Source organism: Colletotrichum chrysophilum, assembly GCF_026319265.1.
Source record: "Colletotrichum chrysophilum strain AFK26 chromosome Unknown scaffold_62, whole genome shotgun sequence".
Lineage (NCBI taxonomy): Eukaryota > Fungi > Ascomycota > Sordariomycetes > Glomerellales > Glomerellaceae > Colletotrichum > Colletotrichum chrysophilum.
Window position 1 is genome coordinate 76,636 of NW_026517349.1, and position 25,597 is coordinate 102,232.

Below are 25,597 nucleotides of genomic sequence, written 5' to 3' on the forward strand. Positions count from 1 at the left end.
AATCGTGCATCCATGAAGCGCCAAATTGAAGCCAAGACTCCAAAATGCAGATGCAATCCCCAAGCCGCCACCCAAGTACTTATATGCGCGCGCGCGGGATGCTAAGCGTTTCTGCGCCTTCGCTGCCTCTCGCGCTCAAATATAGCCAGACCGGATATGGCGGCCATGATTGCCCAGCGCTCGCCCAGCTCTCCTGTCAAACCGCTACCCATGAAGGCGAATTTGGCGGCCTTGGTCATGCTCGTGTGGGCGTTTGTCCAGGCCGCGACAACCTCCTTGCCGTCGCCTCCTCTGAACACACCGGGCGGTGCATTGGCTGGGACGGTCTGAGACAGCCGTACTAACTTGTGTCCTCTGCTTCTACCGTCCAGAATGCCAATTGCCTCGCCAGAACTCGTCCGCCATTCAAATTGCTCCAGCCTCTCGCAGTTGGGGCCCACGCCCATGGAGAAGACGTATCTGTAACTTGGAAAGTCGGCGCGAGACTCGAGCTCGATAATGGGTGCGCCTCCCGGACTGCCCTTTGGCGCCGGGGGCAGCGTGATGCTCATCCTGCTGCTGAAGCTGTGGAACTCGACCGACGCAAGGGGAGGGTGGGTGTTGCTCGGTCCCGAGTGCAGCACGATTGGCGGCGAACTGCTCAGGCCGCTGTGGATTGACATTGCGTAGAAGGGTTGGTTTTGGTGCTCGCCCAGGAGCATTGTGCGGGTGAAGCTTTGCGAATAGACATTGAACATCGGAGGGAACTGGCGCGCGACCTGGCCCGGCGGCGCGGAAGGCCCCGGGCTCCCCGCCGGTGGTGGGCTTCCGGTGTTCACCGGCGCCGGACTGCCGGATGGTTTCTCTTGGTACGGCGGCGGGGCCTCATCTGCGGGGGCGTCCGGCAGGGGCTTTGTGATGGGCATGTTTTCTTGGTTTTGGGGGTTGTTGTACGAACAATCGGGTTCGCTCGACCGAGATTGGATGTCAATCAACAATCAAGCCAGATCCTCGGTGTTGGACCGGCGGACCCCTCAACATTTAAATGTACAATTCTCCCATGGTGTGATGTCACTTTGTGCCTCCCAGTGTCTGCCTACCGATCCTCCTTCACAGCCACTGCGCGAAAGAAAGTCACGCTGGAACGGCGTCGCCCGGCTGGCGATGATCTACGCTCAGCCACAGCCCCCAGGGTCAGGGACGCCAGCCCGCCGCACCGCGTTGCATCCTTCGTCGAGAAAACAGGAGAAATAATCGCTCGGCTATCCCGGATTACAGGGCCGCTCAGCGTTAAGCATAAACGCCGAATGCGCAGCCGCCCAAAACCCCTGGCAGCGCTGTCAACTGCGCCAGGCACAGGCCCCCATCTTCGTCGTTACCTGCAGCATCTCTCAGTGTCACTCGAGTCAGTGCTGTTCATCAAGATCCCACCAATTCAATGCATTTGGAGGCATCACTGACGTCAATCAGGGCGTGCAGTACATCTAGATAGTCATGCACACGCAAACCGCACTTACACTAACAGAGATTCTTTAGGCTCTGGTGAGGGTTGTCCCACTTTCATGTGGCTTGCCAACGTCGTTCGCCGGGAGGTCGAATCACCGGAGAGCCTCATGTCAACTTCAACTATGTGGCAAGCGATGCAGGCCCCGACTTTAGACGACGGTCAACTGACGAGGCAGGGAACCTAGAAGAGCCGCTGTGCTCGCCACCTGCTCATGATTTGCTGCTTCAACGAGGCGGATGACCAGACTATTAATCGCTCTGGAGCGACGAGCAATTATGTTAGTGTGGACACTGTGGGATTGACACCATGATCATAATTCTGTTCCAGTTACTCATAGATAGTCAATCATAATGTCTTTGATTTCGTGATTCAACCCTCGTCGACGTCTCTAAAAGGCCCATCTACGATGCAGTAGGTCTCGTATACTCTTGACCGGCGTCCTGAACTCTCCCAAATTGGATACTACGGATCTGAACAGCCGAAACCACCAATACAATCTGATTGTGTCTGTGTTGATTTCTATAGCATAAATGTATTGTTGTGTTCGCGTTACATCAAAACCTCTCAACGTGCAGTTCACTAAGCCATAGAGCAGCGACCGACTCACCTAACACATTTGACACCATGAAGGAGATGGAAAGATGTGTAGTGTTTGTGACAAAATCTTGTGCTTTGCTAAATACCCAAGAAAGAACGCTTCAAGTTATATTCAGACTCCATAGCCCACATTTGACTGGGGTCTTTTCAAGGAAAAGTCGACGACAACGACCTCGCCATCGACAACCTAGGTATGCAATGAATATACAAGTGCAAGAAAGATACAAAGCAAACCCGCAAACCGATTGATTCTTAGACCATACCCATAAATCACTCCACCTCGATCGAGCCATGCAATGTGGCTGCCCATGCTGTCATGCAGCGCTTGGCGGTTTTGGTATACTCAACATCGCAACCTTTGAGAAGCTTCCCTCATCAATGCCATCGCCAAATACCTTTTGCTTCGAGAACTCGTACATCGTTTGGCACCGAGACATGCAATAAAAATACCTGGCTGCACCTCCTGCTTTCGTCGCGGACCCGGTTCATATCAACCCCGTGGTCATCAGTCTCTGTCCCTGTTCGGCTGGGGCAGCTCGCGAACATGGTTCGCCGTCTCCGTCGATAATACGTCGATACTCTCGAGCGAAATTTCCTCTGAAAGTCCAAATTCGTCTCATGGCCGTCCTCGTCTACGTGCCGCATTCGCTTCGGCGAGAAGGTTCACAGTCGACTTTGTCAAATGTCAAAAGTCACCCGCTTCACACCTGCCACAGTCTCAGCAAAAAGGGAACCCTCTCAAAGCCGCACGGAGACCTGACTGGAAGCTCTCTTCCGTTTGGAAGCGTAAAAGGCGTAGGTAGAGTCGTCCTCTCCCTCGAAATCAACCTCCTTGCTCTTTCCTGACGTCAAGATCTACCCGAGACAGTGGTCAGCATGCCGCGGCGGAAACAAAAACATATACACACACAGACACACATGGCATGCCAAGAACCAAAGAAGGCTTCTGTCTGGGAACTCACATAGTTGAAGGTGGAGGCCCCGACCGCCAGGACCATCAGCACGATGACCACCAACAGCATACTCCCGAACCCGTCCATGCCGGCAAACATTCTCAACATCTTGGCGGGACTTTTCTCAGCTCGGTGTTCCCCGGGAGAAACAAAACATTCAAAATCAAATCCGATCGGTGATGTGCAGTGATGAACAACCGCCCCGGAATGTAGGAATCGAAACCAGGTGTTGTCTCAATAGATCACTTTCTCCCTGCGACGTTCCTGAACCCAGCGTCGAAGAATTCCCCGCGCGCTCGGTAATCGACGGGAAAAAAAGACCAGGTCAAATGATTCAAATAAGCTCTCAGCAACACAGTGTCAAGAGGAAAAGAGAAAGGGGGGAAAAGAAGCAGGAATCAGACTTTCGGAAAGCGGCTTAAGAACAAGAATCAGACATGGAACGGAATGGCCAAACATGAATCGCGGGGTCAGGCAGGGTCAGCCATGCCCATGTAGGTTGGAGGCAACAGGCAAACAATCCTCGAGATGGATCAGCCAACAGCAGACATATGATTGTGTCTGGATGATGGGTGGGTGGGGGGAAGTAGGTCAGACGCGCGCAGCAGCGCCAGCCTTATAGCAAACTTCGTAACGGCGCCGCACACACGCACATCCCAAGTCCAGGCAGAGAGAGAGAGCGAAGGGGCCAGAGAAGAGAAACCCCCAAGGCCTGCCAAGAAGAACTCTGTTCAAAACGGGCAAAACCACGACAAGATCTGCCTTGCCCTTGCTTGCCGCCTCACCGTGGTGCCTCAGCTGCGACCGCCGCAGCACGTGGGGTCCAAAAGAGCGTTCCCACCACGGACAGGCAGCACCGCGAACCTGGCATCAGCCAGCCTTCAACCCAAGACCGTACACCGAGTCCGTGCCGGGGTGCCTCGCCATTGGACGGTACTCGGAAAGAGAGAGAGACCTGGCGTTGCGTGGTTGCCTCTTGTGGCACCCGGGGAAGTGTGGGCGACGGGGTGCCGCTCGTTTCGCCCGAGTCCGTCGGTTTGGGAGACTCAAAACGCCAGCTGGAGGAGGAGGAGGAGGAGGTGAACGCTTGGGGTAGGGGATGGTAGGGCGGAGGTTTGTTGGAGGTCCGGGAGGGAAAACGGGAGCGTCAGCCAGCCCGTCAGCCAGTCAGCCGATCGATCCAGGACGGTCACAGCCAGTCAGTGTTAATCAATCCAGTCGTGCGATTCCATCTTGGCTCTGCTGCTTGCATGAAGAAGGGAGCTGCAGGAGGATGGCAATGGGCAGCAAACGCCTTTGACACTCTGCCGCAGGGCCTCAGCCAATGCCCTTTCCCTTTCAGCCTGTTGCTGCAGGTGAGGTGTCGGGTCGAAGAATAATTGCGGGGAAAACACCAGAACCAGGACAATCAATCAGCCAAAAGAAGCAAGGGAAGACCGGGGTGATGGTGAATCGCGACCGAGGCGAGCTGTGGCGTCCAATGACTGGTCGTCTTGGGGGCCTGTTGGTTGCAGCAGAGCGTGCAAACCAAACCTGCAGCAGGGGCATCAGCACTCAGCAGCTGTCACTCCACCAGCGAGTCCGAGTAGACGATAAGACGTGTAAGCAAACAATTGGCGTATCGCAGTGGGCAGAACGGGAGAACGGGGATCTTTGGTTTTTGCGCAGAGAAAGAATTGATTTGTGTACAACCATCCAGCCCCCAAACCCCAAGAGACGAGGGATCGGAGATGGTGGTGTACAGCTTGTGTCTTATTCATTAAGTATTGTATCATTATCATCAAGAATTGTATGCGTTCCCGTATCCCACGGCCAGCCCGTCGCTTTCGGCTGTCGGCCCCTCATCAAGTCTTTCACACATCCATTCCATTCGTTCCGAATCTTGTTCCCTTTTTTCCTGCTGAGGAAGAATGACGCCGTTTCTCTTTCTCGTCCGATGATCCGAAAATAAATGCCCAAAACGCCAAGAGAACGAAACTCTTGCCCAAAGCGCCGCGCGGAACTTTTTAGACTTTTACGCCGCTCGACGCCGCCTGCTTATCCCCCAAGTGAGAGGATGACGATCGTAAGGAGTAGAGGGAAAAGAAGAGTACGAGGAACAGAAAGGGGACTGGGTTGGATTGAGAAAACCCGACCGCAAGTTCCTCTCTCGTTTCGTTCATCGCTTTCGATCGCCCATCTCTTTTCCCGTCACCCATTCGACCAACCGCGCCAAATAGCAAATAATAAAACAATTAATACCACACTGAATGCGACCGAGATGATATCGGACCACAGACAGACCACGAACGAAGAGCTAGGCCCTTTCGGGAAACCAGCTCTACTCGTCCGCTCGCAGCGCCTTGACCTCGAGAGCTTCGTCCCGGATCAGCGCCCAGGTGTCGCGGACGTAGTCGCGCATCTCAATAAGGAGCATTACCGCATACGCCGCGGTCATCATAGCGAGACAGTAGAACGCCTGGGCCACACCCGTCAGCCTCGTCACTTTTTCTTGTGTATGTGTGAAATGTGTTTGGTGGAGGGTTCTCTTTGGCTTTTCTCTGCTTCGAATCGTTCCAAAACATGGGACGCATTTCGAAGCCAAGAAAAGAAAAAAAGAACACACACACAAACCAAAGTAAAATGATGTCAGGGCTCTGGAACTTACCGACGACACTCCCAAATCTCCCCATCGCACGAGTGCGAGCTCTCCCAGAGCGTAGAGTCCGTCCATACCGGATGCATCGCTGCTGCTGCCCATGACGGAGAACTGGCGGTTGCTGTAGACGGCCCTCAGCTCCTCGACACTGCGGAATGCGTCTGGCACGCTCTGGAACCCAAAGTAGAGCAGACCCATGGCAAGCGGCAGCGGCAATGCGTGATATGCCCAGCACAGGCTGGCAAAGACCCCCCTCACAAACATCCTGCACAGTTCCCGCAGCGGCCAGGTGAGGTCCAAGATGCCCCGTAGGAAGAAGTCGAAAACGACGGCAACGAGTGTGGTCAGGGGGTGAAGCGGTTGTGGTTGAAGCTGTTGCGATGCTCGGCGTTGTTGCCGGGTCATGCTCGACGATGTTGTTGACCGCCTAGAGGAGAGCTTGGCTTGCTTAGCCTGCGCTCGCGTGGCCGAGAGATGTGGAGAGGCCAGCGCAGAAAGCCTTGGTGCCGGGTGGTATAGGTGGTGATGTTGTTGTGGCTCGGAGTAGTAGTAGTAGTAGTTCTGGGGCCCCGAAAGGCCGGCATTGAGGAGACTCTTTTGTGTGAAAGTCTCTGTTGACATGTTGGATGACCGGCCCGAACAATTGGGCAGGCTTGGATGGCGGCGAAGAAGTGCAAAGACTTTGGGGGTTCCTCCTCTTAAGGATCCCAGACGGGGGAAGAGAGAATAGGTGATGAGAGGGGAGCCAAGAGATATAAGTCGGTGAGCCGGTGGTTCGGTAGTGGTGTGCTCGAGCTTTATGACAAGCAGGGCAGGGGAAACTAGCAGGATAGCGTTTGCTGGGTTCTAGCGCAGGTTGGTTGTTGGCTAGCGACGCACCGTTCGCGACAGGACCGTTTTTATGCAGTCGCTCGAGTCCACAGCGCGGGGGAGAGGGGATTGTGTGTTGTATGTGTATGTATGTGTGCGGTGTCAAATGAGTGTGAGGTGGGTGGGTGGGCACGCCGTGTGTGTCTATGCCAAAATGTCGGAGGTGAGTAGTGTCTGGACAGCAGTCAGTCGCTTTCGGTCGCCGACCGAAACCATCACCAAGAACTTCCGTGAGATGCAGGCCGCAGACGCAGATAAGAAAAAGCAGCAGCAGCAGGAGGCAACTTGGTCAAATGCCCAAATGCCCGGTTCCGACAGTTGGGGTCGGAGGGGGAAGAGAGAAAAAAAAAAACAAATACTGGAAGCGGACGGGCATGGCATGCAGGAAATATGTCTGTAATAGCTCATCAATTCTCTCCCCTTGGCTCACTTCGCCTCACCAAACTCCCTCGACTCTCACTCGTTTGCGGGCGAGAGTGCAGACCGAGACTCGTAAAGGTGTGTGTGTGTGCCATCGATACCTCCTTATCTAGAGCTAAAAAACTCCAGCCCAGTCCAGCCAAGACAGACGGCTGGAATGTTGTCTCTCAACGCAACGCCAAACAGATGTGTGCCCTGTGCCTCTCTCGTCTCTGTCCGTCCACTGCCCTGCAGATCGCAGTGGTACACACAGACTGAAGAACCCCGTAAAAAGATATCAATGTCGTATGTAAGGTATATACGCAACACCTGTGCAGGTTATGCATGCATAGCAAAAATCAAAAGTTGATGATGTACAATCCGCAACGAGAACATGAGACCGCCTTCCCGCTCAAGGCAGTCCCCTCATGTTCCAATAATAAATCCGTCTCTCGTTTGTTTCTGCTCCCGAGAAAACAAAGGGGCACGATTTGCGCCCAGGGCCGTAAGAGGTCCTTTCGGCTTGGTGCCGGACCACTCCGGTTGGTCACTCGCCTGCCACTTTGATGCTAGCCTTGCGCATCCGACCGCTCCGTCTCAACCCGGTTGTGTCTTCAGCTTCCCCGGAATCTTCGTCTGCGGCTCTCTGGCGCCTGTTTCCAATTCTGTACTTGGGCGTCGCCTTGCCACCGGCTTCCGACCCCGCGTCTTCCTCGCCTGCCTCTGATGGCGCTCCTGTGGTAGGTCTCTTTCGGCCGCGGATGCGCGCCTCGTCGTCGCGTCCCAGGAACCGATGGATGAGGCGGTGATCAAGAATGCGCTCCTCCTTATCGCGGGGTCCAGCTCTCTCCGTCTTTGGCCATATGTACCCGTAGAGCTTGGAATGCCTCTCGCAACGCGGACACGAGCTCTTGGTATAGTAGGCGTTCTGCTGCACAAAGGCCGTCTCGCAGTTCATGCAGCGTACCCAAGCTGTCTGCGGCTCAGAGAGCAGCAGCGGCGTTAGCGTGTAATCGCCGGGCGTTCGGGTTTTCGCGGGTGGTGTTGTCTCTTTGATGAAGGTGCGCCGTTGGTACTTGCGCTTCTTCAGGGGCGGTTGGTCAGCAGCCTCCATCGTCTCATCAACCACCGCACAGACTTTGATATTGTCCATGATCGGCGCAGGATTCTCTGTCGACGTCGGTGCTTCGACCTTCAAGCTCTGCACCGTCTCGGAGCTGCGAATGATCGGTGCGTCCTGCTCAATTGACGTCAAGGCCTCAACAGTTGACGCTTCCTGCACGAAATGGCGGGGGCTTGTAAGCGGCTCTTTTGTTGACACCATTCTCTCCACCTGCATAATCTTCAAACTGTTTCTGCCAGAGATGCTAGCGTCTGACATTGCCACTCGTCTTGGGCTGATATTCTCACACATGGCGGCCGCGATGCTCATAACGGGTCTGGCCGTGGAGGAGACAGCGTCACTCGAAAACGCCATGGCTCTAGCGACTGACGTATCTCGCATAGAAGACGCGGATGGCGGCGGCGGAGGATCACACAAGGACGATATGGGTATCGACCGAGTCGTTGCGACGGAAGCTTCTCGTGTCGAACTAGACGTTTCGACCGATGCCGTAGAAGCCGTCTTCACCAGCCGTTGAGAAGAGAATGGCGCAGCCTGGGCCAAGACCTGCTCCGTCAACTCCTCACAATCCTCCTCCTTCACCAATTCCGCCTTTCGTGCCTGGGTCGGCTCCGGTGTATCCTTCTCCGGTTCTGTGATATCTGTGACCGAGCCGTCTTCGTTAGAGCCGCTCGTCAGAGACATGCTGCGCACAGACTCGGAGGCCGAGCTGTCTCTAGAGCTGACATGTTCGGTGGGGGCAGGTGCAGATTGTGTTGCGGAGAGCTTGCGCCTTTTTGACGGAGTGATGGGTGGTGTGACAAGCGAGTCCAGTGATCGTTTCTTGTTCGGCGACAGCGCATCAGACATTGGCGAGTCGACCGCCAAAGAATCTCGCGCAGACTTTCCTCCTCTCAGTCGAGATTTGGAGACCCGTGGACGGATGTCGGGAGTAACGGAAGGGGTCCGGGATGAAGGACCGCTGCTGTCGTCTCTCCTCCGTCGGCGCAAAGAGTAGCCGTCCATCAGTGACTCCTCAATGCTCTTCTTAACCATCACTTGCCCCTCAGCAGGCGCCCAACCGTTGACACATTTGTTCTCGCAGGTTCTGCAGAGGCATTCGCAGTTGTCCTCTCCAAAGTAGTTCTCAGCGTACGTGACGGTAATTTCCTCTCCGGCCTCAATGTTCCTCGTCGCAATAATCTCGATGCCGGCTGTACCCGTAGTCATCAGCTTCGCATTGGCACCGCAATCGTGGTTCGCGAATCGCGCAGGGCCCATGAACAAGCTGGCGCATTTACTCCGTGAGGAGATAATGATGCTGAAGTCCTTCTTGCGGGCAGTCATTTCCCGCTCCTCTTCGGGAGAGATGTTGACCTGGGTTCCGGCAAGGTACTTGATGTTCTCGTTCCTCCTGATGAAGCGTCGAGCGGTGATGGCAGCCTCGTGCGACACGATGGTGTAGCGATTGGTGGAGTTGACTTCGAAAGGACAGTCGGGAAGGTAGACCTGGGTATAGCGACGCATGTGGCGCTTGAAATCATCCTTGGCCTTGTCTGTCTTGAGGGCATTGAAGAACTTGCGAAAGCCATCGGTGGCTAGCAGTTTGCGCTCGGCGGCCTCGAGGTCTTTGTTGACGACAATCTCGGACTGAATGATTTGAGTGATTTCCTCCTCGCGGATTCCTCGGGACGGGTGGTAGCCATTGCGGTTCTTGGGGATTGTGGTCCAGTAGAATGCCTGTACAAAAGGTCAGCCTCATTACGCCAAAGCAGGATACGTGGCTGCGCCGCCCAGCAGGAGCGGAGGGGCTGCAGCGACGGAATCAAGGTCGTACATGGTCAACGAGGGCATCTGTCAGAAAGTCGTCGTAGGAGGCGAGTTGGGCCAAAGTAAGGGCTTGCTTCTGCTTCTTGGACGCAGCAGAGGGCGGCATCTTGAGGTCGTCGCAAAGTCAGCTCCAGCGCAATATGAAAGAAGGATTTGCGGTGGGAGCTGAAAAGGCTAAACGAGTGTCGGGGGATCCAGGGACCAGCGTCAAAGTCGGCGTCGGCGGCGCACAGAGCACAGAGCACAGCGCAAGGAGTGGACGAAGGGCCAAGGTCGACGTTGGGCTCCCTTCGACAGCCCACGCAAAGCAGAGCAGAGCGCACGAGGACGAATTCGGGTCGATCGAATATCGTGAGCTGACGACGACAGTACCTGGTGACAGAGTGGCGGACTGGGGTGAGGTGTTGTCGCAAGGAAGATTGGCCGCTAAGATCAGAAACGCAAGCGGGTTGTGGTTGTGGATGTGCGATGCCAGGAAGAAGGTTGTTGTCCCCAGGCCGGGAAAAGACGCACAGGTGCGCGGAGTGAGTTGAGGTACCGCTGCGTTAGGTAGGTAGGTAGGGTAGAGAGGTGGTCGAAAGGTCAGCTCAGGCCGGGTGTCGTCATATCTCTCGGGTTCAAAGGGGGCATAAACAAATCCCAATGTTGTGTTGGGTGGAGATTTGAGATTAATGCGCTGCACTGCGGTGCCGGGGTAAGATTGAAAGAGGTGCAGTCGGCAGCCCGCAATACGCAGATGCAGCAAAAACAAATAACGGCGGCCGGGGTGTTGCGGGTTGGGAAGGAGCGGAGATCAGGTAAGGGAATGGCTTCAACAACGACTGAACAAAGAACAGCGGCCAGAGATAGGACAGAGGAACGGCCTCCTCAATGAGACGGGCAATGCGTACAGCAGCAGGTAATGCGTACGTGTGCTTGCTTGAGGAGGAGGAGAAGAGAGAGAGGAAAATGAGAAGCCGAGACACAGAGAGGTGATGAGAATGAGGTGAGGGTGAGGCTGGATGGACCTGAGTGTGGCAGTCGCTGTCCTTGATTCAGCCCCTTCTCTAGTCGTCGGGTAGTCGTCTTCTTCTTCGGTGTCGTCGTCGTCGTCGTTGTCTTTGTCGTCAGGCGGGTTTCGCTGGTGTGTCCCTGTCTCCTGTACTGCGCTCCCCTTTCTTTGTGTGAATTAGTATCCTATCGTCGCCGGGCAATGTCAATGCCAAAACGCCAACGTCAATGGCAGAGAGAGCCAGACGGTGTGTGGTAAGGTAGGTACTTCCAGGTTCTTAGTTGGAAGGACCAGACTGGATTGGACTGGACAGATTCCAGGGGAGGAAGGAAGGATGGAACAGCAAAGGGAAACATTGGATTGCGCCTTACCGGGGTTGGCAGTGTCCTTTGCCCAATCAAATCCCGCAAACCCGAGTGGCTAGGCAATTATCGTCGACTGGCCCCACGCGGAACAGCTGAGACGTCAAAATAGTAGCACTGACCACCTTGGTTTGGAAGGAAGAGACGGGTTATGTCAGCCAATCAAGCTGCACCTCGCTACCCCATCCCGTCGCCGCAGCGCCCACGGTGCATCCCGCCGCAACCCCCGCCCATTGGCTACATCGGGATTACCTAACGCCGCTGTCCGGCCGCATTTTCAACTTTGCAGTTCCACTTTGTCGAGATAGCTTCAGGTGCAGCGACTGTTTGGGGAGATTTGGTCATCAGCGTCATACTCCAGATTCTGCCGCCAAGATGATTCAATTAAAGGTCTGTTTGAAGCCACACGTATAATTACGGTAGGAGCCAGTACTGACATGCCCCAGACGATGCTTCAATGCATCGACAACTCGGGCGCCGCCCTTGTCGAGTGCGCCATGGTCGTTGGCCAGAAGCGACACGCCCGCATCGGTACGAGAAGTCCTTGGCCCCGCGCACGACGACCCGAACCCGAACGCTAACAGTTGCAAAGGCGACAGGATAGTTGTCGTTGTCCAGAAGCACCGCGGTGCCGGTGATGGTGGCATGGCTGGCTCTTCCGCCGCCAACAAGGTCAAGCGTGGTGACATGCGCCACGCCGTCGTCGTCCGCACCAAGCAGCAGTCCCTCCGCCCCGATGGCAGCATCATCCGCTTCGACGACAATGCCTGCGTCCTCATCAACAAGTCCGGTGACCCCGTCGGCTCCCGCATCAACGGTGTTGTCGGCGCCGAACTGAGAAAGAAGAAGTGGAGCAAGATTCTCTCCATGGCCCCCATGCACGCATAGACGAGTCGCGGTTGACAGGGGAAGCGGGAAGAGGTGTAGAAAGTTGTACATGTACAGGGAAAAAGGAGAGCATTGGGGTTGTACTATATGAATGCATGAGCCGGCGTTTCACGGGTTGGCTGTCGATACCAATCTCCATCTACCTACCATTCACAGTCACAAAATAAGTCGGCCGGGGAGAGTCACATGCCGAGAGAATACCACGTCCACAACTGGGACGCATCAATTTGGAAATTTGTACTATGAAAACACAAAGTCATGGCCCGAAGCCTTTTCCACCGCTAACGCCTTCCGACTCCGTAATATGCAAGACCACGTCCTCCTCTGTTCTAACCTTTGGGTATCATGAGGTTCGATCCATCACTGGAAAATGTGACCACAATCGCAGCAAACATAGAACAATTTCTGGGTTTCTGTTAGCCAGTGTCCATCATTGGGCGAGAGAATGGTATCGGCTTACCATGCCAGTCTCGGCGCTACGCTGTTGAGACTGGAAGAAGACGGCCTCGGCTCCCTTACAGACGGGGCATTCCTTGTTCGATCGTGGAAGCTAGATCCGGAGAGATGCAAGGTCAGCCAGCTGTTCACAAAGGAGGTCTCGAATCCAAAAGGAGCAGAATCCATTGCAACAGCCAACACAGCACCATCCAGGCCCGGGGCATCCAGAAGTAGTTTGTATGTTCAGGTGAAATGTCCATCACTGGTTGACGGCGAGTTGGAAGGTAGGCCATGAGACGTGCTGCGCGGCGGGGGCGGGGTTTTGATGGTGGTGAAGGTTGATGTTGGCAAAGTCTTGGTTGATAGCGTCGGTCGGCTCCTTCTCCTCGTCGTATTCATCCATGGCATCGTCTTCGGCCATCTCCATCAAGTCGTCCCAGGTGATTTCCATGTTCTTGTGCTTGGGGGTGTTGGGCTGGGAGACGACCGAGACGTCGAACTCGTCCGAGGGGTTGCCACAACCAGTGCACAGGATGGCGTGGCCGCACTCGATGCAGACAACAGGGGCAAGGACAGGCTGGGAGTGACCTACAGTAGGGTCTGAGCCGACATCCTGGGTAACTCCGGCAGTCTCGCCGGCGGCGTTGTTCATAACGTTGCGGAAGACGCAGGTAGACTGGGCCTCTTCGGTGAATTGGCAGGTACGGCAGGTGAACTGCAGCTTATGGGTCTCCTCATCCTCCTTGGGGTACAGCATGTTGGAGCACTCGGAGCAGAAGCGGAAGGTGATTTGCTCGAGCTTCTTGTTGCTCGAGTCCTCCTGGGAGGTCGTCGACATGGGGGTGGCCATCGTGTCGGTTGGGTAGAACGTGTGTTGCCGGGGTGAGAGATTTATCGCAACAAAGGTCGCGTAAGGTATTTGGATCGTCGATCGATCGTCGGCTGCAGAGGGCGCGTCGAAGGTGTTGTTGGTGAAAGTGATGCGCGGTTGAAGGTGAGGCGAGGACGGGAAAAAGTAAAGAGGGCGGTGGTAGTAGATTAAGGCGGTAGCGCACGGGCGGTCTAAAATCGGGTGCCTTCCGTCTGGGGCGATGGTGGGGCCGGCGGTCAGCCAGATGCTTTCGCTGAGTCACGACTTCACCGAGGTGAGGCCCGGTGTACAATTCTTATGCCGGCAGGCAGCAGGAGGTGGAAAGAATATCAGTGGCCGATATTGAGTTTCTAATCAGACGTTTTGCAATAGATAAGAAAGGTAGATTTTTAGGACTTCTTTGATTATTATCTGTCTCTCAAGCGTTGCTTTTGAGGACTCATCGCAGAACTGTCTTTCAGCAATGGCGGCTGACCTAGTTGGTCTCCTGGCCTGGAGGCTGAGTTCACATGGACACGAATACATGAATCACTTGCACATGAATCACTTCGGCGTAACACCAGTACGTCTCCCTCTATGTTACTACTGTCATAAGGCAAACACCTCAGATGAGATGGTGGTGTGTTGCACTGAATGAGGCTGAAGAAGGTGAGGCAAGGCAGCATTCCTGAACATTAAGCTCGTCTGACATTTTCTGTTGATTTTGGCCTCGGAGCATCACGATATTGTGCAGCCTATCCGGTCGCTGCTGGGAAGGCCCATTCTGAATACCATCAATATCAAGCAGCTGCCGAGTGTTGAAGAAACCTGAAATCTCATCTGATCAGATGGATCGGCGTTCCTGGGACAGGGAACCCTGAGTTGACTGACAAGTGACAATCCAAGAGGCACTTGCTACGCAAAGCTTCAGCGACCAAGCTGACTAAAGGTCGACGAATAAAGCGGGTATTGCACCAATGGGGACACAAGTTTCAGTCAGTGGCCAAACCCCTCCTTCCAGCGCCTTCTTCCCCCGCCTTCAGGGGAAGACAGGAGGAAACACCTGAGCTTCTAGGAACCCCGCCCCCTGTTCTGTGGTCACCAGGTGTCCCCGTGGCCCCCTCCTTCCCCACAGCCCCCAAGCACCGCGTTGGTTGGCCAGCTGTCCCAGCCTGGCAGCCTGCTGGAGGCTGTCCCCTTCGCTATTTTTTTCCCAACCGTCACCCCGGCAGCGGCACGTCATCCTCCAGCTTCAGGTCCCTCAGTTGCTGGACATCCATCCGTTGCAGCAAGCCCAGCACACAGGGCAACACCACCACACTCCAGCTGCACCCCCTCGTGTTCCTTGCTCTCAACTCCATCGCAACCTTTTCTTCTTCTCTTCTTCTTCCTCCCCTTCCCCCCAGTTCCAGTCTCGTCCACGTATTCCACCCCCATCGTACTTCGTCCCGTTGTTCCTTGTTCGCGACAGCTCCCCGCCAGCTTCGAATCCTACCGCATCGCATCTCCGCAGTAAACACCCGTCGCAACGCAACCATGGTAAGCAGTGCCGTCCCCGCAGACATGCCCTTCTCCGCATCTGCCTCCTCTTCCTTCTCCGCCGCTCGATCATTGCCTCTCCCGCCGTCGCCTTCAGCCTCAATCTCAGCTCGGCTGTGGTCGCAATAGTACTTGCCGTATACCATGCCGCCTTGTTGAGCTGGACAGGAACATGGCCGAGCCTAGATGCATGCTCCCAAGACAGTGCCATTCCAACAGTCGACTGACATAACAATGCTCCCAGGCTGACACCGGTCTCCCTCCTGGCTGGGAAGTGCGACACTCCAACTCCAAGAACCTCCCCTACTACTTCAATGCCGCCGACAAAGTCTCCCGCTGGGAACCTCCCGCAGGCACCGACACGGACAAGTTGAAGCACTACATGGCTACCCACCACAGCGCCGGCCTCGGCGCTAGGCCTCAAGCTGTTCCCGTTCCCGAGGGCAAGATTCGAGCCGCCCATCTGCTCGTCAAGCACAAGGGCAGCCGCCGTCCATCGAGCTGGAGAGAGGCAGAAATCACCCGCAGCAAGGAAGACGCTCTCGAGATTCTCAAGGCCCACGAGGACAAGATCAAGTCCGGCTCTACCACCCTCGGCGAGCTCGCCCTGACCGAGTCTGACTGCAGCAGCGCCCGTAAGAGGGGCGATCTGGGTTACTTCGGCAAGGGTGACATGCAAAAGGAGTTTGAGGATGCTGCTTTTGGTCTCAACCCTGGCGAAATTAGTGGTATCGTCGAGACCGCAAGCGGACTGCATTTGATTGAGAGGTATGACTATTGGCTTCACAGCATCTCGAAGGAGAAAATAGCTAACGGTGAATCGCAGACTGGAGTAGATCGTGATGACAAGAGCTGATAGCATTGAGAGTATGCATTCGGGGGCGAAAAGTTGAAACCGCGCTGTCGATACGGCTCTGTTGGGCCGGAGCGAGTCCATTTGACTTTCGCATGCTACTTGCTGATACAGGCATGACTGTACACCAAAAAATACCACGCGCATTCGACTGTTTGAACGATTACAGATGCCTCCCTTGTCTATCTGCTGCTGATGCTGAAAGTATGCTATGCTGCGTAACGAGGAAGCCGCCCATAATGTTATGAATCATCAACCCTAAACCCAATCTGCAGAAACCACTGACTACCTCCTAGCTAGCCAGGCGAAGCAGGATGCCCGTGAAGGGGTCAACAGCGGTGAAAACGACAGTCATTATGCCAAAGACTGTCATGGAGAGCGCGGCGTAAGGTGCAGCCCTGTTCTTCCTCTCATAGAGATACGAGACCCCCATAGCCGCTCCGTTAATGCCAATCGCCGTCCCCGCGGCAATGGTAAGCGCGCTGTCCTTCGCTTCCTCTCTGCCCTCGTCCTTCTCCTGGCCCTCCAATCCAAGTCTTCGCAAAAGAAAGGGGTACATGAGCTGTCCGAGGATACCGTTGCTGACCACCAAGGCCGCGTTCACGACCTGGTTCCCCTCGAGAACCTCCATCGCGGGCCTGGCGAGCGCAAGCGTTGTGCTCCTCGCCGCGAATGCAAACGCCTCGGGGCCGTTGAGGCCTACCGCCCTACCCAACAACACGCACACGAACACGTTCAAGCCTGCCACGCCGGCCGACATGAGCACAACTGCGAAACCCGCGCGGGACCATATCTGCCACCGGCACTCGTACAGCTTGAAACCCCAGACGACGATGCCGCATTCGAGGATCGAGAGGGCGGCATCGCCGGCGCCGAACCAGTCGCGTTGATCGGGCCGGAGGGACCACCCGGTCGTCTTGGCGGTCCAGAGGTCGGAAAGGGGCGTGCCGCCACTGAACGCAGCGAGGACGGTGTCGGCAGGTGTGTGCGTTGCGGCGGCCTTGGCGCGGGTGTATGCTGTCATGGCGAGGGTTGTGAGGAGAACGGGGTTGAGCAGTGTCGTGGCCGTGGTTTTGATGCCTGGAGAGGCGGCGAGGAGATGGCCGCGTCCGAAGGTGCGCTGGGCTCTGGTGCTGGATATCCAGGTGAGCCAGAGCATGCAGCCGTCCAGGATGCGGTCGTCGCCAGTCGATCGTGAGATGGGGATACCCATAGCCACGAGAAAGAAGATGGCTAGGATGATGGGATAGCACTCCCTGGTCCATGCGATCCATTCAGGAGGTTGTCGAGTCGAGGTCTGAGTGCTCTCGGAGAATCTTCTCTGCGGCTCGTCGACGCCGTCGAGGGGCGGAGGGATCGGGGTGGGGCATTCGCTGTCGGTGAAGTAGGCGGAGACGGTCCTCGAGTCCGGCGCCAAGCCCGCTTCCTTATCGGTGTGGTATCCGGTCATCGTGGTGCCGTTCAGCGTTGTGCTCTCCGACGGTCTGCGGCTGTTGGTCTGCGGAGGGAGCTCGAGGCGTGGTGTGGGGGTGTCGATGCGCCAGGGCTGCTCGACATCGACCTCGGTCTTCTTGGAAACCCAGGTCTTGGGGGATGGCGCTCTCGCGATGCCCGTCAAGACCGCCCAAGAGAGGAGGAATGCCAGAGTCCAGAAGATCACATTCGTGGTGGCTACGTTGGTTAGCGTTTGTGAAAAGCAAGACTGGCAAGAAGACCTACCGAAGTTGGTGATGACTCGTCCGATGCCTGCGCCTCCGAGAAGATCCTGTCGGCTGATGGTGACAATGGGTACTGGAAATGCGACGCCGAGGTTGTTGTTGATGAAGTCAATCTGGCTGCGTTAGTGAGTGGTTTACGGCCGAGAATGGCGCAGCTTACCTTGGACTTGATGTTTCGATGATAGAATCCGTCCGCGCCAGGGCACACAGTCTGCAGGACAACCATTGCCGCGAAGACCAAGGCCATGCCCGCGATGGACGACAGAAACTGCAACCCAACCGGCCTGAGAGCCAGAGACAGGCTCCATACCAGCAGCTCGCTCGTCAGGTAAATCACACCAACCCAGGCAACAACACCAACTCGTCTCACAACCGACCGCCAGCAACTCCCCCATATGAAGCTGATGTCGTCGTCGTCACCTCTTCTGAACATTCGCGATGGCAAACGGGGAGCATGGAACGAAGCGAGGGCATTGTCTGTAAAATGTCTGAGACAGGAGAAGACCGGGAAGGACAGGCGCTCGCGGCGAGCAGGGAGGTTTGTGACCATTTTGAGGGAAACAACAGGCAGGGTGTCACAAGGCCCGAATGATATAATGTCGACGCAGAGCGATCAGCAGTAGCAGCAGCAGCAGCAACAGCAGAAGCCCCCGTGGGGGGAAATGAGAGTGAGAGACAGAGATGGAGAGACACACGGAACACAAGGTGCTGCTCTTCCCGCGGTGTCACCAACGGCGGTATATATCCCATGGACCAGAGTTGAGAGGCGGAAACGGGAGGACTTGGTGACATTTGAGCTTTGACACGTCACGGTGGGCTGGAGATGCCGGTGGCCATGTTGGTTAGGAAGGAGATGGGATGGAAGATGGGGTCTGGTGAGGAGGCGTGGTGTGCGGTGAATGGGGCACAAACGGGCAAAGCCTACAAGGTGAGTTTTCCATCAGGACAGTGGCAGTGGCGAGCTCAGATGGGAGCAAGCATACGAGGTTTCCGTGATGGAGCCGTTCTGTGGTTCGGAAGAAGGCCGAGGGCGGATCTACCCTTGGTCTGCAGAGTGCGGGTTGATCGATGCTGCTCCCTATGGGACGATGCGCAAGATATCAGATATCAAAGACTGTGCGAACCCATTATCTGTTTGACTGCAAAGTAGGGACAGAAGAAGAGGCATCCTTCCGGACCGTGCCGGGTTGTCTCGTATGTGTGTGTGTCCAGTGTGCGTGTCCAAATCGGGCAACACCCCTTCTGCAGCGTTCATCTCGCACAGGACCCCAAGGACCCCAATGAAGGGGGTGGCTAACGTGGAGAGTGGCATATGTCAAAAATGATGTGTAGAAAGAAACCCCAAACGTGCTCTATCGAGATGCTGCCGTCTGATGCTGCTGCCGCTGCATGGCTGCATCCAACCTGATGGGCGGACGGCACTGCGGCCCCTGCTGCAAACGAGCACCGAAATAGACGACTGCTTTGTTGGCGGAAGCTGAGCCACGGAGCAGAAAGGGGATCAGTGCAGACGTCTTGAAATGCACGATGCCGCGGGCGGTCAGGCCATCGGTTGGCAGTGGGGGTCTGTCTGGGTGAGTTGCGCGGGTGGCTGCTGATGGAGAGTGAGAGAGTGTTGGTGGTGGTGGTGGTGTTGTTGTTGATCTGAGCCGTGTAAGTGCTTGACAGTGGCAGAGTGGCAGCAGCTGTTAGGTACCTCATCATTGGTCCGCTGCTGTTGGGCGCCGGTTTGGGGTCCGTGCAGACGGGAAGCCGTTGAAGTGCGACTTGTCGTTGGTCGGCTCGAGCTGCCGGTGGGGGCCTTTCCTCTTTTCGGCTTAGTCATATCTCACAGTGGGGCCCCTTCCATTCAGTGGTGGTGGTTGCTTCACTCTGCTTGGCCGATCGAGTTTCTGTTTGCACTTCACAACCAACTCAACGGCGCCTCTCATTTGTGTCCCGCCACATCCTCACGGCTTTTGATCTGATATCATCCCGTCCAAGTTTGCATCTTCCGTATTCGGTGTCTCTTTCATCCGATATCTGACTTCCCGAAAAACCGCCTCTCGGATTGACCCCAGGCCCCCAAGCCACGGAGACAGCAACCCGAGCCGAGACGTGACGGACGGGCAGACCTCAAGCTGAGTCTCCCGGCCGCCGTCACACGGCGACGGCGGTGTGTGCATCCTGAGCCGTCGTGGCTGGCTACACCCAACGGGAGCCATTACTTGGAAGCACGTCGACTTCTCTGGATCGTGCATCAATCCACAAACTCAACCGTTTCCCGTCATTGGACAGCTGCATCCCGTGTGCTCGCTACAGCCGTCCCTTGAGGAAACGAGCCACCATCCCCTACTACTATCCCAAGTCACAGCCTGAAGCCATTCACATCCCTTGGCCACAACAACTCAGACATCAAGGCACGGCCCGTCCTCCGTTCCTCTCGGAACTTTCACCACGTGCCGCCATCGCAACCTCCAAGAAGTTGCTCATTTTGAATACGACCTGCCTAGCGCCGTCTTCCATTACACTTGTCGCATCTATAGGCCACCATTGTCACCATGGATGCCTCCTCCTTGGAAAGCATCGCACGCAGATATGGCATGGCCATTGACAGACACACTCTGCAGGCAGCCCTCGACGATCCGGAGCACGGCACCGCTTTCACAGAGTGGGCGCGTCTTCACCTCGGCCCCGACAACCTCCTGTCCAAAGACGAGCTGTCGCTGTAAGTATCCTGCCAAACGCGTCACACAAGGGAACCGTGTCTCACAGGATGGCACTCTAGGTACTCGACTCTCGACAAATACGGCCAGGTCGACAAGCTCGTGGCTTCTCAGGACCTCGCCGCCGTCCAGGCCCTCAGCGAGCATGAGATTCAGAAAGCCATCGACGAGCTCAACCGCTCCACTGCTGCCATAGTGAAGCAGACTGAGACCCTGAAGCAGCAGCAAGACGCGCTGGCCAAGCTTGTCAAGAGCAATGCCAAGGTCCAGGAGGCCCGCTCCGATCTCGTCTATCAACGGACTCAGAAGCATGATTCTCAGCGAAGAAAGATGATGACTTCGGTGAGTTTGTCTCCCTCCTCTATCCCGACCGCTGCTAACCCAACCCAGGTTGAAGAGCTGTCCCAGACCCTAGAGTACAGGGCTTCTGATCTCGAACAGCAGGGCAAGGTCTCGGGTAGCGGTCTGCAGCAAACGCTCGACAGCCTGCTCCACTCCGACGATAAGCTTCTCCTCAGTCTGCGCAAGCTGGGGCTGGAGCTGGAGACAGAGGACCCGGAGGACCGCGAGAACGTTGAGAAGCTCCGGGAGATCTGCATGAGGTCTATTTCTCGTACCTGCTCCTCTGAGACATTTCACTGACCATGTCGCAGACTCATAAAGTACACGGTTGAAACGATGCGTACAAAGCTTGACCGCCTCTACCTCGAGACGCTCAGCTCCGTTCACCGCGGGGAGACCACTCCCAACCCCTCTGACGATGTCAAGTCTCTGCAGGATGAGCTGGAGTCCCTCTATTCCGAAATCCTTCCTGTCGCCCAGATGTCCGTCGAGCAACAGTACCTGGAGCCTGCTCTGAAATCACTGTCGAACAAGAACGGACAGTCGCTTGGCCGATCGGCTGCAGCCGTTGTCTACGTAAGTCTTCTGAAATCTCGCCGTACATCCGAAAGTATCCGAAAGTATGCATCTGACCGTACTAGATCGACGAGTGCCTCGACTACCTGCTCGACCACATCGAGCGCCTCTCTGCTCGTATCGAAACTTTTCAATCGCACCAGACTGCCACGACTAATCTTGTCTCCACGGCTCGTTCTGAGTTGTCCGTCCCTGCGGCCACGCCCAAGAAGAAGACCCCCACCCAGGACCTGGCTTCACCCGTCCGCCGCCGCAACACCGGCCCCGGCTCCCCGATACGCCAACGCTCCAATACCGGCAACCGTCGTTTCTCCGCTGGCTTGGACGAGCCACCTATTGAGGCGCTCCTTCGCTCCTTGGCTATCGCTTTCCCCGAGGACGCGGATGGCCCCACCCAGATTGCTCTGCTGTCCGGGACCCTGGCCGAAAGACAGGCCAAGGCGCGCGATGTGGCACGCAATGCCCAGGAGTCGCTCGAGAGCACAGCTGCAGCACAGCTGGCGGACGCCAAGCTCGCTGTGCAGCTTTTGCGCGACAGTCTGCTGGCAGAAAGCCCCTTTGGAGATGTCAGATTGGTGGACGAAGGCATTGAGGCGTCCATTGCGGTGTTGGGACAAGAGGTGGAGAAGGTCAAGGGGCGCGTGGAGAGGGTCGATGCAGGAAAGGCACGACAGAGAAGCGAGAGAAGGAGGGAGATTCTCGAGCGGTGGGGTCGATAGAGTCGAGCCCAGCGAGACGTATATGTCATGGAAATTCCTAGTTGATTGTGCTGAATGTTGCAGGTCAAGAGGGAAATCGCCAGGCACTGAGAACTTTGATATTTGCATTCTGGTACACATGCCCAGACAGAGAAGTCAATATGCTCAGAAGAAAGTAGATGCATAATATATACAGCAAGAAGCAAACGAATGGAGGTCCTCCCCAATCATACCACAACCTCAACTTCCTCAAGTCAACTTGACAGTGACGACACCCTTGGACGGCACCGAAACCGACACTCCCGAACCAGAGACGGTAGCCTGCGTCGTATCAAACTTGTGGCTGTTGTCCGTAACCCACGCGCTCGCAGCCTTGGGCGTGAACCCCTTGAACGACACGCTCGCGGTCTTGGCAGCGCTGCCGTTGTTCGTAAACACCACCACGACCGACCCGTCCGCGTTCTGCACCGCGGCCGTCAGCACGTCGGACGCCACCATGCCGGACGTCGCCAGCCTCTGCGCGCCGGGGCGGATGTGCCGCGACCACATCGCAAACGCCCAGAAGTTGGCCGACGGCGTCGCGGTCTTGCCGTCCTGCGTGTCGACGAGGTGGGAGTCGGACTGCAGCTGCTTCAGCTCAAAGCCCTCCCAGTAGAGGTACGCCGACAGCTTGGCGTTGATGATGCCGACGGCGATCTTGTTGGCCCAGGTCATGCCCTCGGTCGCGCCGCCGTTCTTGTACCAGGTCAGGTCGAAGGGGTTCGTTATGCCGGACTCGGTGACCCAGGAGGCGAGCTTAGTGTCGAGGGCCGTGTTGGCGTCGCCCGAGTAGGTGTGCGAGGTGATGAGGCCGAGATAAGACTCCATGCCGCCGGCGACGAGGGCGTTTGTGTACTTGACGGTCGATCCCCAGCCGACGGCGTCGCAGCAAGTGAGTTTGGTGCTGAGACCGGCGACCTGGACGGCCTTGGAGAGCGTGGGGATGAAGGAGATGGCCTCCTGGGCGTTGAAGCTGATTTGCATCTGGGAGTAGCTAGGGCTGTGTGCGGTGATTAGCCTGTAGGCTTAGACAAGAGGGGAAAGGATGTTCTTACGAGAAGTCAGGCTCGTTGAGGAAGCCGAGATGGGTCACGTTGAGGCCGGCTTGTTGGTAGTACTTGACGTACTGAACCAGGAAATCCGCATATGCCTGTCGCCAGTCGCCGGAGGAGCAGGTATGACCTGTGGTGCCGCAGAGATATCTGTAAGAGTATGTCAGCCATATGCGCTCAAGCAAATGCATGCCGCAAGTTCCGAAACTGACCCGGCCGTGGCTTCGTTGCCGCTGGTCTTCATGAACCCGGGGGCACTCCAGGCGTCGGCGTAAATCTGCTTCACGCCATAGCTGACAGCCTGCTTCGTGAACCAGATCTGGCCGCTATCATCATCGTCCCAGGAGTAAGTCGGTTTGCCAGACGGCGATCCGGGACTCGTGGGGAGGATGCTATCGCCCTTGCCGCCGGAGCCGATGCGGTTGCGGATGATGCTGAACCCAGCACCCTTGTCGGTGCTGAAGAGCAGATCGAGCGCCTCCTGCTGGAGAGCTGACGGGGCGTTTTGGAACTCTTTGGCACGGCCAAAAGCCTGAGAGAAGCCGAAGCCGTCAATCTTTTGCAGCTTGGAGCTTGTATCGACGGTGATTTGGCCGCGAGCGACGACGCCCAGGCCTGCCACGGCGATGAGCGTGCTCAAGAGGACCATTGTATTGGTCGGATATGTACTGAAAACAATGAACGAATGCTTAAACGAACGACGATGAAGCGAGACGGCCCTGCATGCCAAGAATCACGGTGGGAAGTGCCAAGTCTGGGGAAGTAATATACACAGGGCCTCAAAAACTCCCGAAGAGTGCGGACCCCTCGCGTCCCCTCGCCGACAATAGCAATTGGTGGAGATTCATCTTGATTATCTTACTCAATTGAGTCAATGGATTTGGACGATTATGGAGTGGTTTTTTGCCGCAAACCCGGAATCAAGGAGTTGTGTTAATATATTTAATCTATTCGGGGTGGTCTAGTTATGCTTATTAGAGCGAGGGGGGCCGCAGGTTCAAAAAGGGGAAAAAAGGGGATGAAAAAACCCAATTAGCGCGGATATCAGTGCCGTGCGCTTCGTTACATAGTCTGATGTCACACGGGCTCAACTGCCGTCCGATGAATGCAATAATGGATCTGAAATGTTCTGGAACGGGTGCCGGAGGCTCGGGGGCCGCTCTTCGGTGCCATCCGATCTTCTCGCGTTGGACCCGAGTGAGGGCCCCGGTCGCCTCCCGGGTAAAGTGAGGTAACAATGAGGCTACTGGGCTCAGCCATGTTGTTTATCCGCAACAAACATCTTTTTCGCGCACAAATGAGACCCTCGCGTCTCTCGTATTCTATCCGCTACGCGATGCAACTATTCGCATTCGGACCACGTGGAGGCGGCATGGCGGCAGATCTTGGTTTTGGATCGCCGGTCTTCCGTCCTGTAAGCTGCACATGAACGGGTTTATATATACTTGGTGATCCCTTCACAGGACCAAACTTTGGATCAGTAGGGATTCAGCCTCATTCTTTCTTCGTCTGATCTTTTCTGCTCTCATAATCCGACATCATGAAGTTCCAAAACACCGTCGCTTTCCTTGCCTCCGCCATGGGCGTCGCCGCCCAGTGCGACCTCCCGTCCACCTACTCCTGGACCTCGACCGGCTCCCTCGCGAACCCCAAGTCCGGCTGGGTCGCTCTCAAGGACTTCACCGCGGTCCCTTACAACGGGCAGCACCTCGTGTATGCCACGACGCATGACACGGGGAGCACGTGGGGATCCATGAACTTCGGCACCTTCTCGGACTGGTCCCAGATGGCCTCAGCCTCCCAGAACGCCATGTCCCAGTCCGTCGTCGCCCCGACGCTCTTCTTCTTCCGCCCCAAGAACATCTGGATCATGGCCTACCAGTGGGGTCCCACGGCCTTCTCCTACAAGACCGCGAGCGACCCCACCATCGCCAACGGCTGGTCCGCCGCGCAGCCCCTCTTCTCCGGCACCATCTCCGGCTCCAGCACCGGCCCCATCGACCAGACCGTCATCGGCGACAGCACCAACATGTACCTCTTCTTCGCCGGCGACAACGGCAAAATCTATCGCGCCAGCATGCCCATCGGCAACTTCCCGGGCAGCTTCGGCTCCGCCTCCACCGTCGTGCTGAGCGACACCTCCAACAACCTCTTCGAGGCCGTCCAGGTCTACACCGTCAAGGGCATGAACAAGTACCTCATGATCGTCGAGGCAATCGGCGCCAACGGCCGCTACTTCCGCTCCTTCACCGCCACCAGCCTCGGCGGCAGCTGGACCCCGCAGGCCGCGACCGAGAGCAACCCCTTTGCCGGCAAGGCGAACAGCGGCGCCACCTGGACCAACGATATCAGCCACGGCGACCTGATCAGGAGCGACCCGGACCAGACCATGACTGTCGACGCGTGCAACCTGCAGCTGTTGTACCAAGGCCGGTCTCCTTCGTCCAGCGGCGACTACGGGCTGCTGCCGTACAGGCCAGGTGTTTTGACGCTCAAGAAGTGAGCATCTTGATGTGAGGGGATAGAACAGCTCGGCCGATCAAGGTGCCGAAGATAGGCTGGTCCGATTCTGTGGGAGAGTATGATAGTTTTGAGGGTGTTGGGATGGGGTATTTCTTCCTGCTGTAAGGGACTTGGTGTTCTCTTCACTTACATATTTATCATACTTGCA

General features: G+C 56.2%; 11 protein-coding genes across 11 annotated transcripts; 4 read left to right on the top strand and 7 right to left on the bottom strand.

The window, feature by feature from the left end:
• Positions 1-101: 101 nt before the first annotated feature.
• COL26b_007576 (uncharacterized protein) lies at positions 102-905 on the bottom strand (the record flags this gene model as incomplete). The annotated part of the gene is made up of 1 exon (XM_053180362.1): positions 102-905. The coding sequence occupies one exon, from the start codon at positions 903-905 to the stop codon at positions 102-104; it is 804 nt and encodes a 267-aa protein (XP_053035658.1).
• A 1,916-nt stretch (positions 906-2,821) lies between these two features.
• On the bottom strand, positions 2,822-3,144 carry COL26b_007577 (uncharacterized protein; the record flags this gene model as incomplete). The annotated part of the gene is made up of 2 exons (XM_053180363.1): positions 2,822-2,938; positions 3,046-3,144. 2 exons carry the CDS (start codon positions 3,142-3,144, stop codon positions 2,822-2,824), a joined length of 216 nt encoding a protein of 71 aa, XP_053035659.1.
• Positions 3,145-5,356: 2,212 nt separating this feature from the next.
• On the bottom strand, positions 5,357-5,872 carry COL26b_007578 (uncharacterized protein; the record flags this gene model as incomplete). Its single annotated transcript, XM_053180364.1, has 2 exons — positions 5,357-5,494; positions 5,684-5,872. The coding sequence occupies 2 exons, from the start codon at positions 5,870-5,872 to the stop codon at positions 5,357-5,359; spliced, it is 327 nt and encodes a 108-aa protein (XP_053035660.1).
• Positions 5,873-7,490: 1,618 nt separating this feature from the next.
• COL26b_007579 (uncharacterized protein) lies at positions 7,491-9,981 on the bottom strand (the record flags this gene model as incomplete). Its single annotated transcript, XM_053180365.1, has 2 exons — positions 7,491-9,785; positions 9,883-9,981. The coding sequence occupies 2 exons, from the start codon at positions 9,979-9,981 to the stop codon at positions 7,491-7,493; spliced, it is 2,394 nt and encodes a 797-aa protein (XP_053035661.1).
• A 1,696-nt stretch (positions 9,982-11,677) lies between these two features.
• COL26b_007580 (uncharacterized protein) lies at positions 11,678-12,116 on the top strand (the record flags this gene model as incomplete). Its single annotated transcript, XM_053180366.1, has 2 exons — positions 11,678-11,759; positions 11,821-12,116. 2 exons carry the CDS (start codon positions 11,678-11,680, stop codon positions 12,114-12,116), a joined length of 378 nt encoding a protein of 125 aa, XP_053035662.1.
• A 697-nt stretch (positions 12,117-12,813) lies between these two features.
• On the bottom strand, positions 12,814-13,404 carry COL26b_007581 (uncharacterized protein; the record flags this gene model as incomplete). The annotated part of the gene is made up of 1 exon (XM_053180367.1): positions 12,814-13,404. One exon carries the CDS (start codon positions 13,402-13,404, stop codon positions 12,814-12,816), a length of 591 nt encoding a protein of 196 aa, XP_053035663.1.
• A 1,536-nt stretch (positions 13,405-14,940) lies between these two features.
• SSP1 (protein kinase ssp1) lies at positions 14,941-15,779 on the top strand (the record flags this gene model as incomplete). Its single annotated transcript, XM_053180368.1, has 3 exons — positions 14,941-14,943; positions 15,188-15,711; positions 15,770-15,779. The coding sequence occupies 3 exons, from the start codon at positions 14,941-14,943 to the stop codon at positions 15,777-15,779; spliced, it is 537 nt and encodes a 178-aa protein (XP_053035664.1).
• Positions 15,780-16,088: 309 nt separating this feature from the next.
• Positions 16,089-17,761, bottom strand: COL26b_007583 (uncharacterized protein; the record flags this gene model as incomplete). Its single annotated transcript, XM_053180369.1, has 3 exons — positions 16,089-17,467; positions 17,516-17,627; positions 17,675-17,761. 3 exons carry the CDS (start codon positions 17,759-17,761, stop codon positions 16,089-16,091), a joined length of 1,578 nt encoding a protein of 525 aa, XP_053035665.1.
• Positions 17,762-20,054: 2,293 nt separating this feature from the next.
• Positions 20,055-21,856, top strand: COL26b_007584 (uncharacterized protein; the record flags this gene model as incomplete). Its single annotated transcript, XM_053180370.1, has 5 exons — positions 20,055-20,221; positions 20,282-20,561; positions 20,610-20,821; positions 20,873-21,137; positions 21,203-21,856. The coding sequence occupies 5 exons, from the start codon at positions 20,055-20,057 to the stop codon at positions 21,854-21,856; spliced, it is 1,578 nt and encodes a 525-aa protein (XP_053035666.1).
• A 228-nt stretch (positions 21,857-22,084) lies between these two features.
• Positions 22,085-23,575, bottom strand: COL26b_007585 (uncharacterized protein; the record flags this gene model as incomplete). The annotated part of the gene is made up of 3 exons (XM_053180371.1): positions 22,085-22,874; positions 22,930-23,076; positions 23,139-23,575. 3 exons carry the CDS (start codon positions 23,573-23,575, stop codon positions 22,085-22,087), a joined length of 1,374 nt encoding a protein of 457 aa, XP_053035667.1.
• Positions 23,576-24,466: 891 nt separating this feature from the next.
• On the top strand, positions 24,467-25,429 carry COL26b_007586 (uncharacterized protein; the record flags this gene model as incomplete). Its single annotated transcript, XM_053180372.1, has 1 exon — positions 24,467-25,429. The coding sequence occupies one exon, from the start codon at positions 24,467-24,469 to the stop codon at positions 25,427-25,429; it is 963 nt and encodes a 320-aa protein (XP_053035668.1).
• Positions 25,430-25,597: the final 168 nt, after the last annotated feature.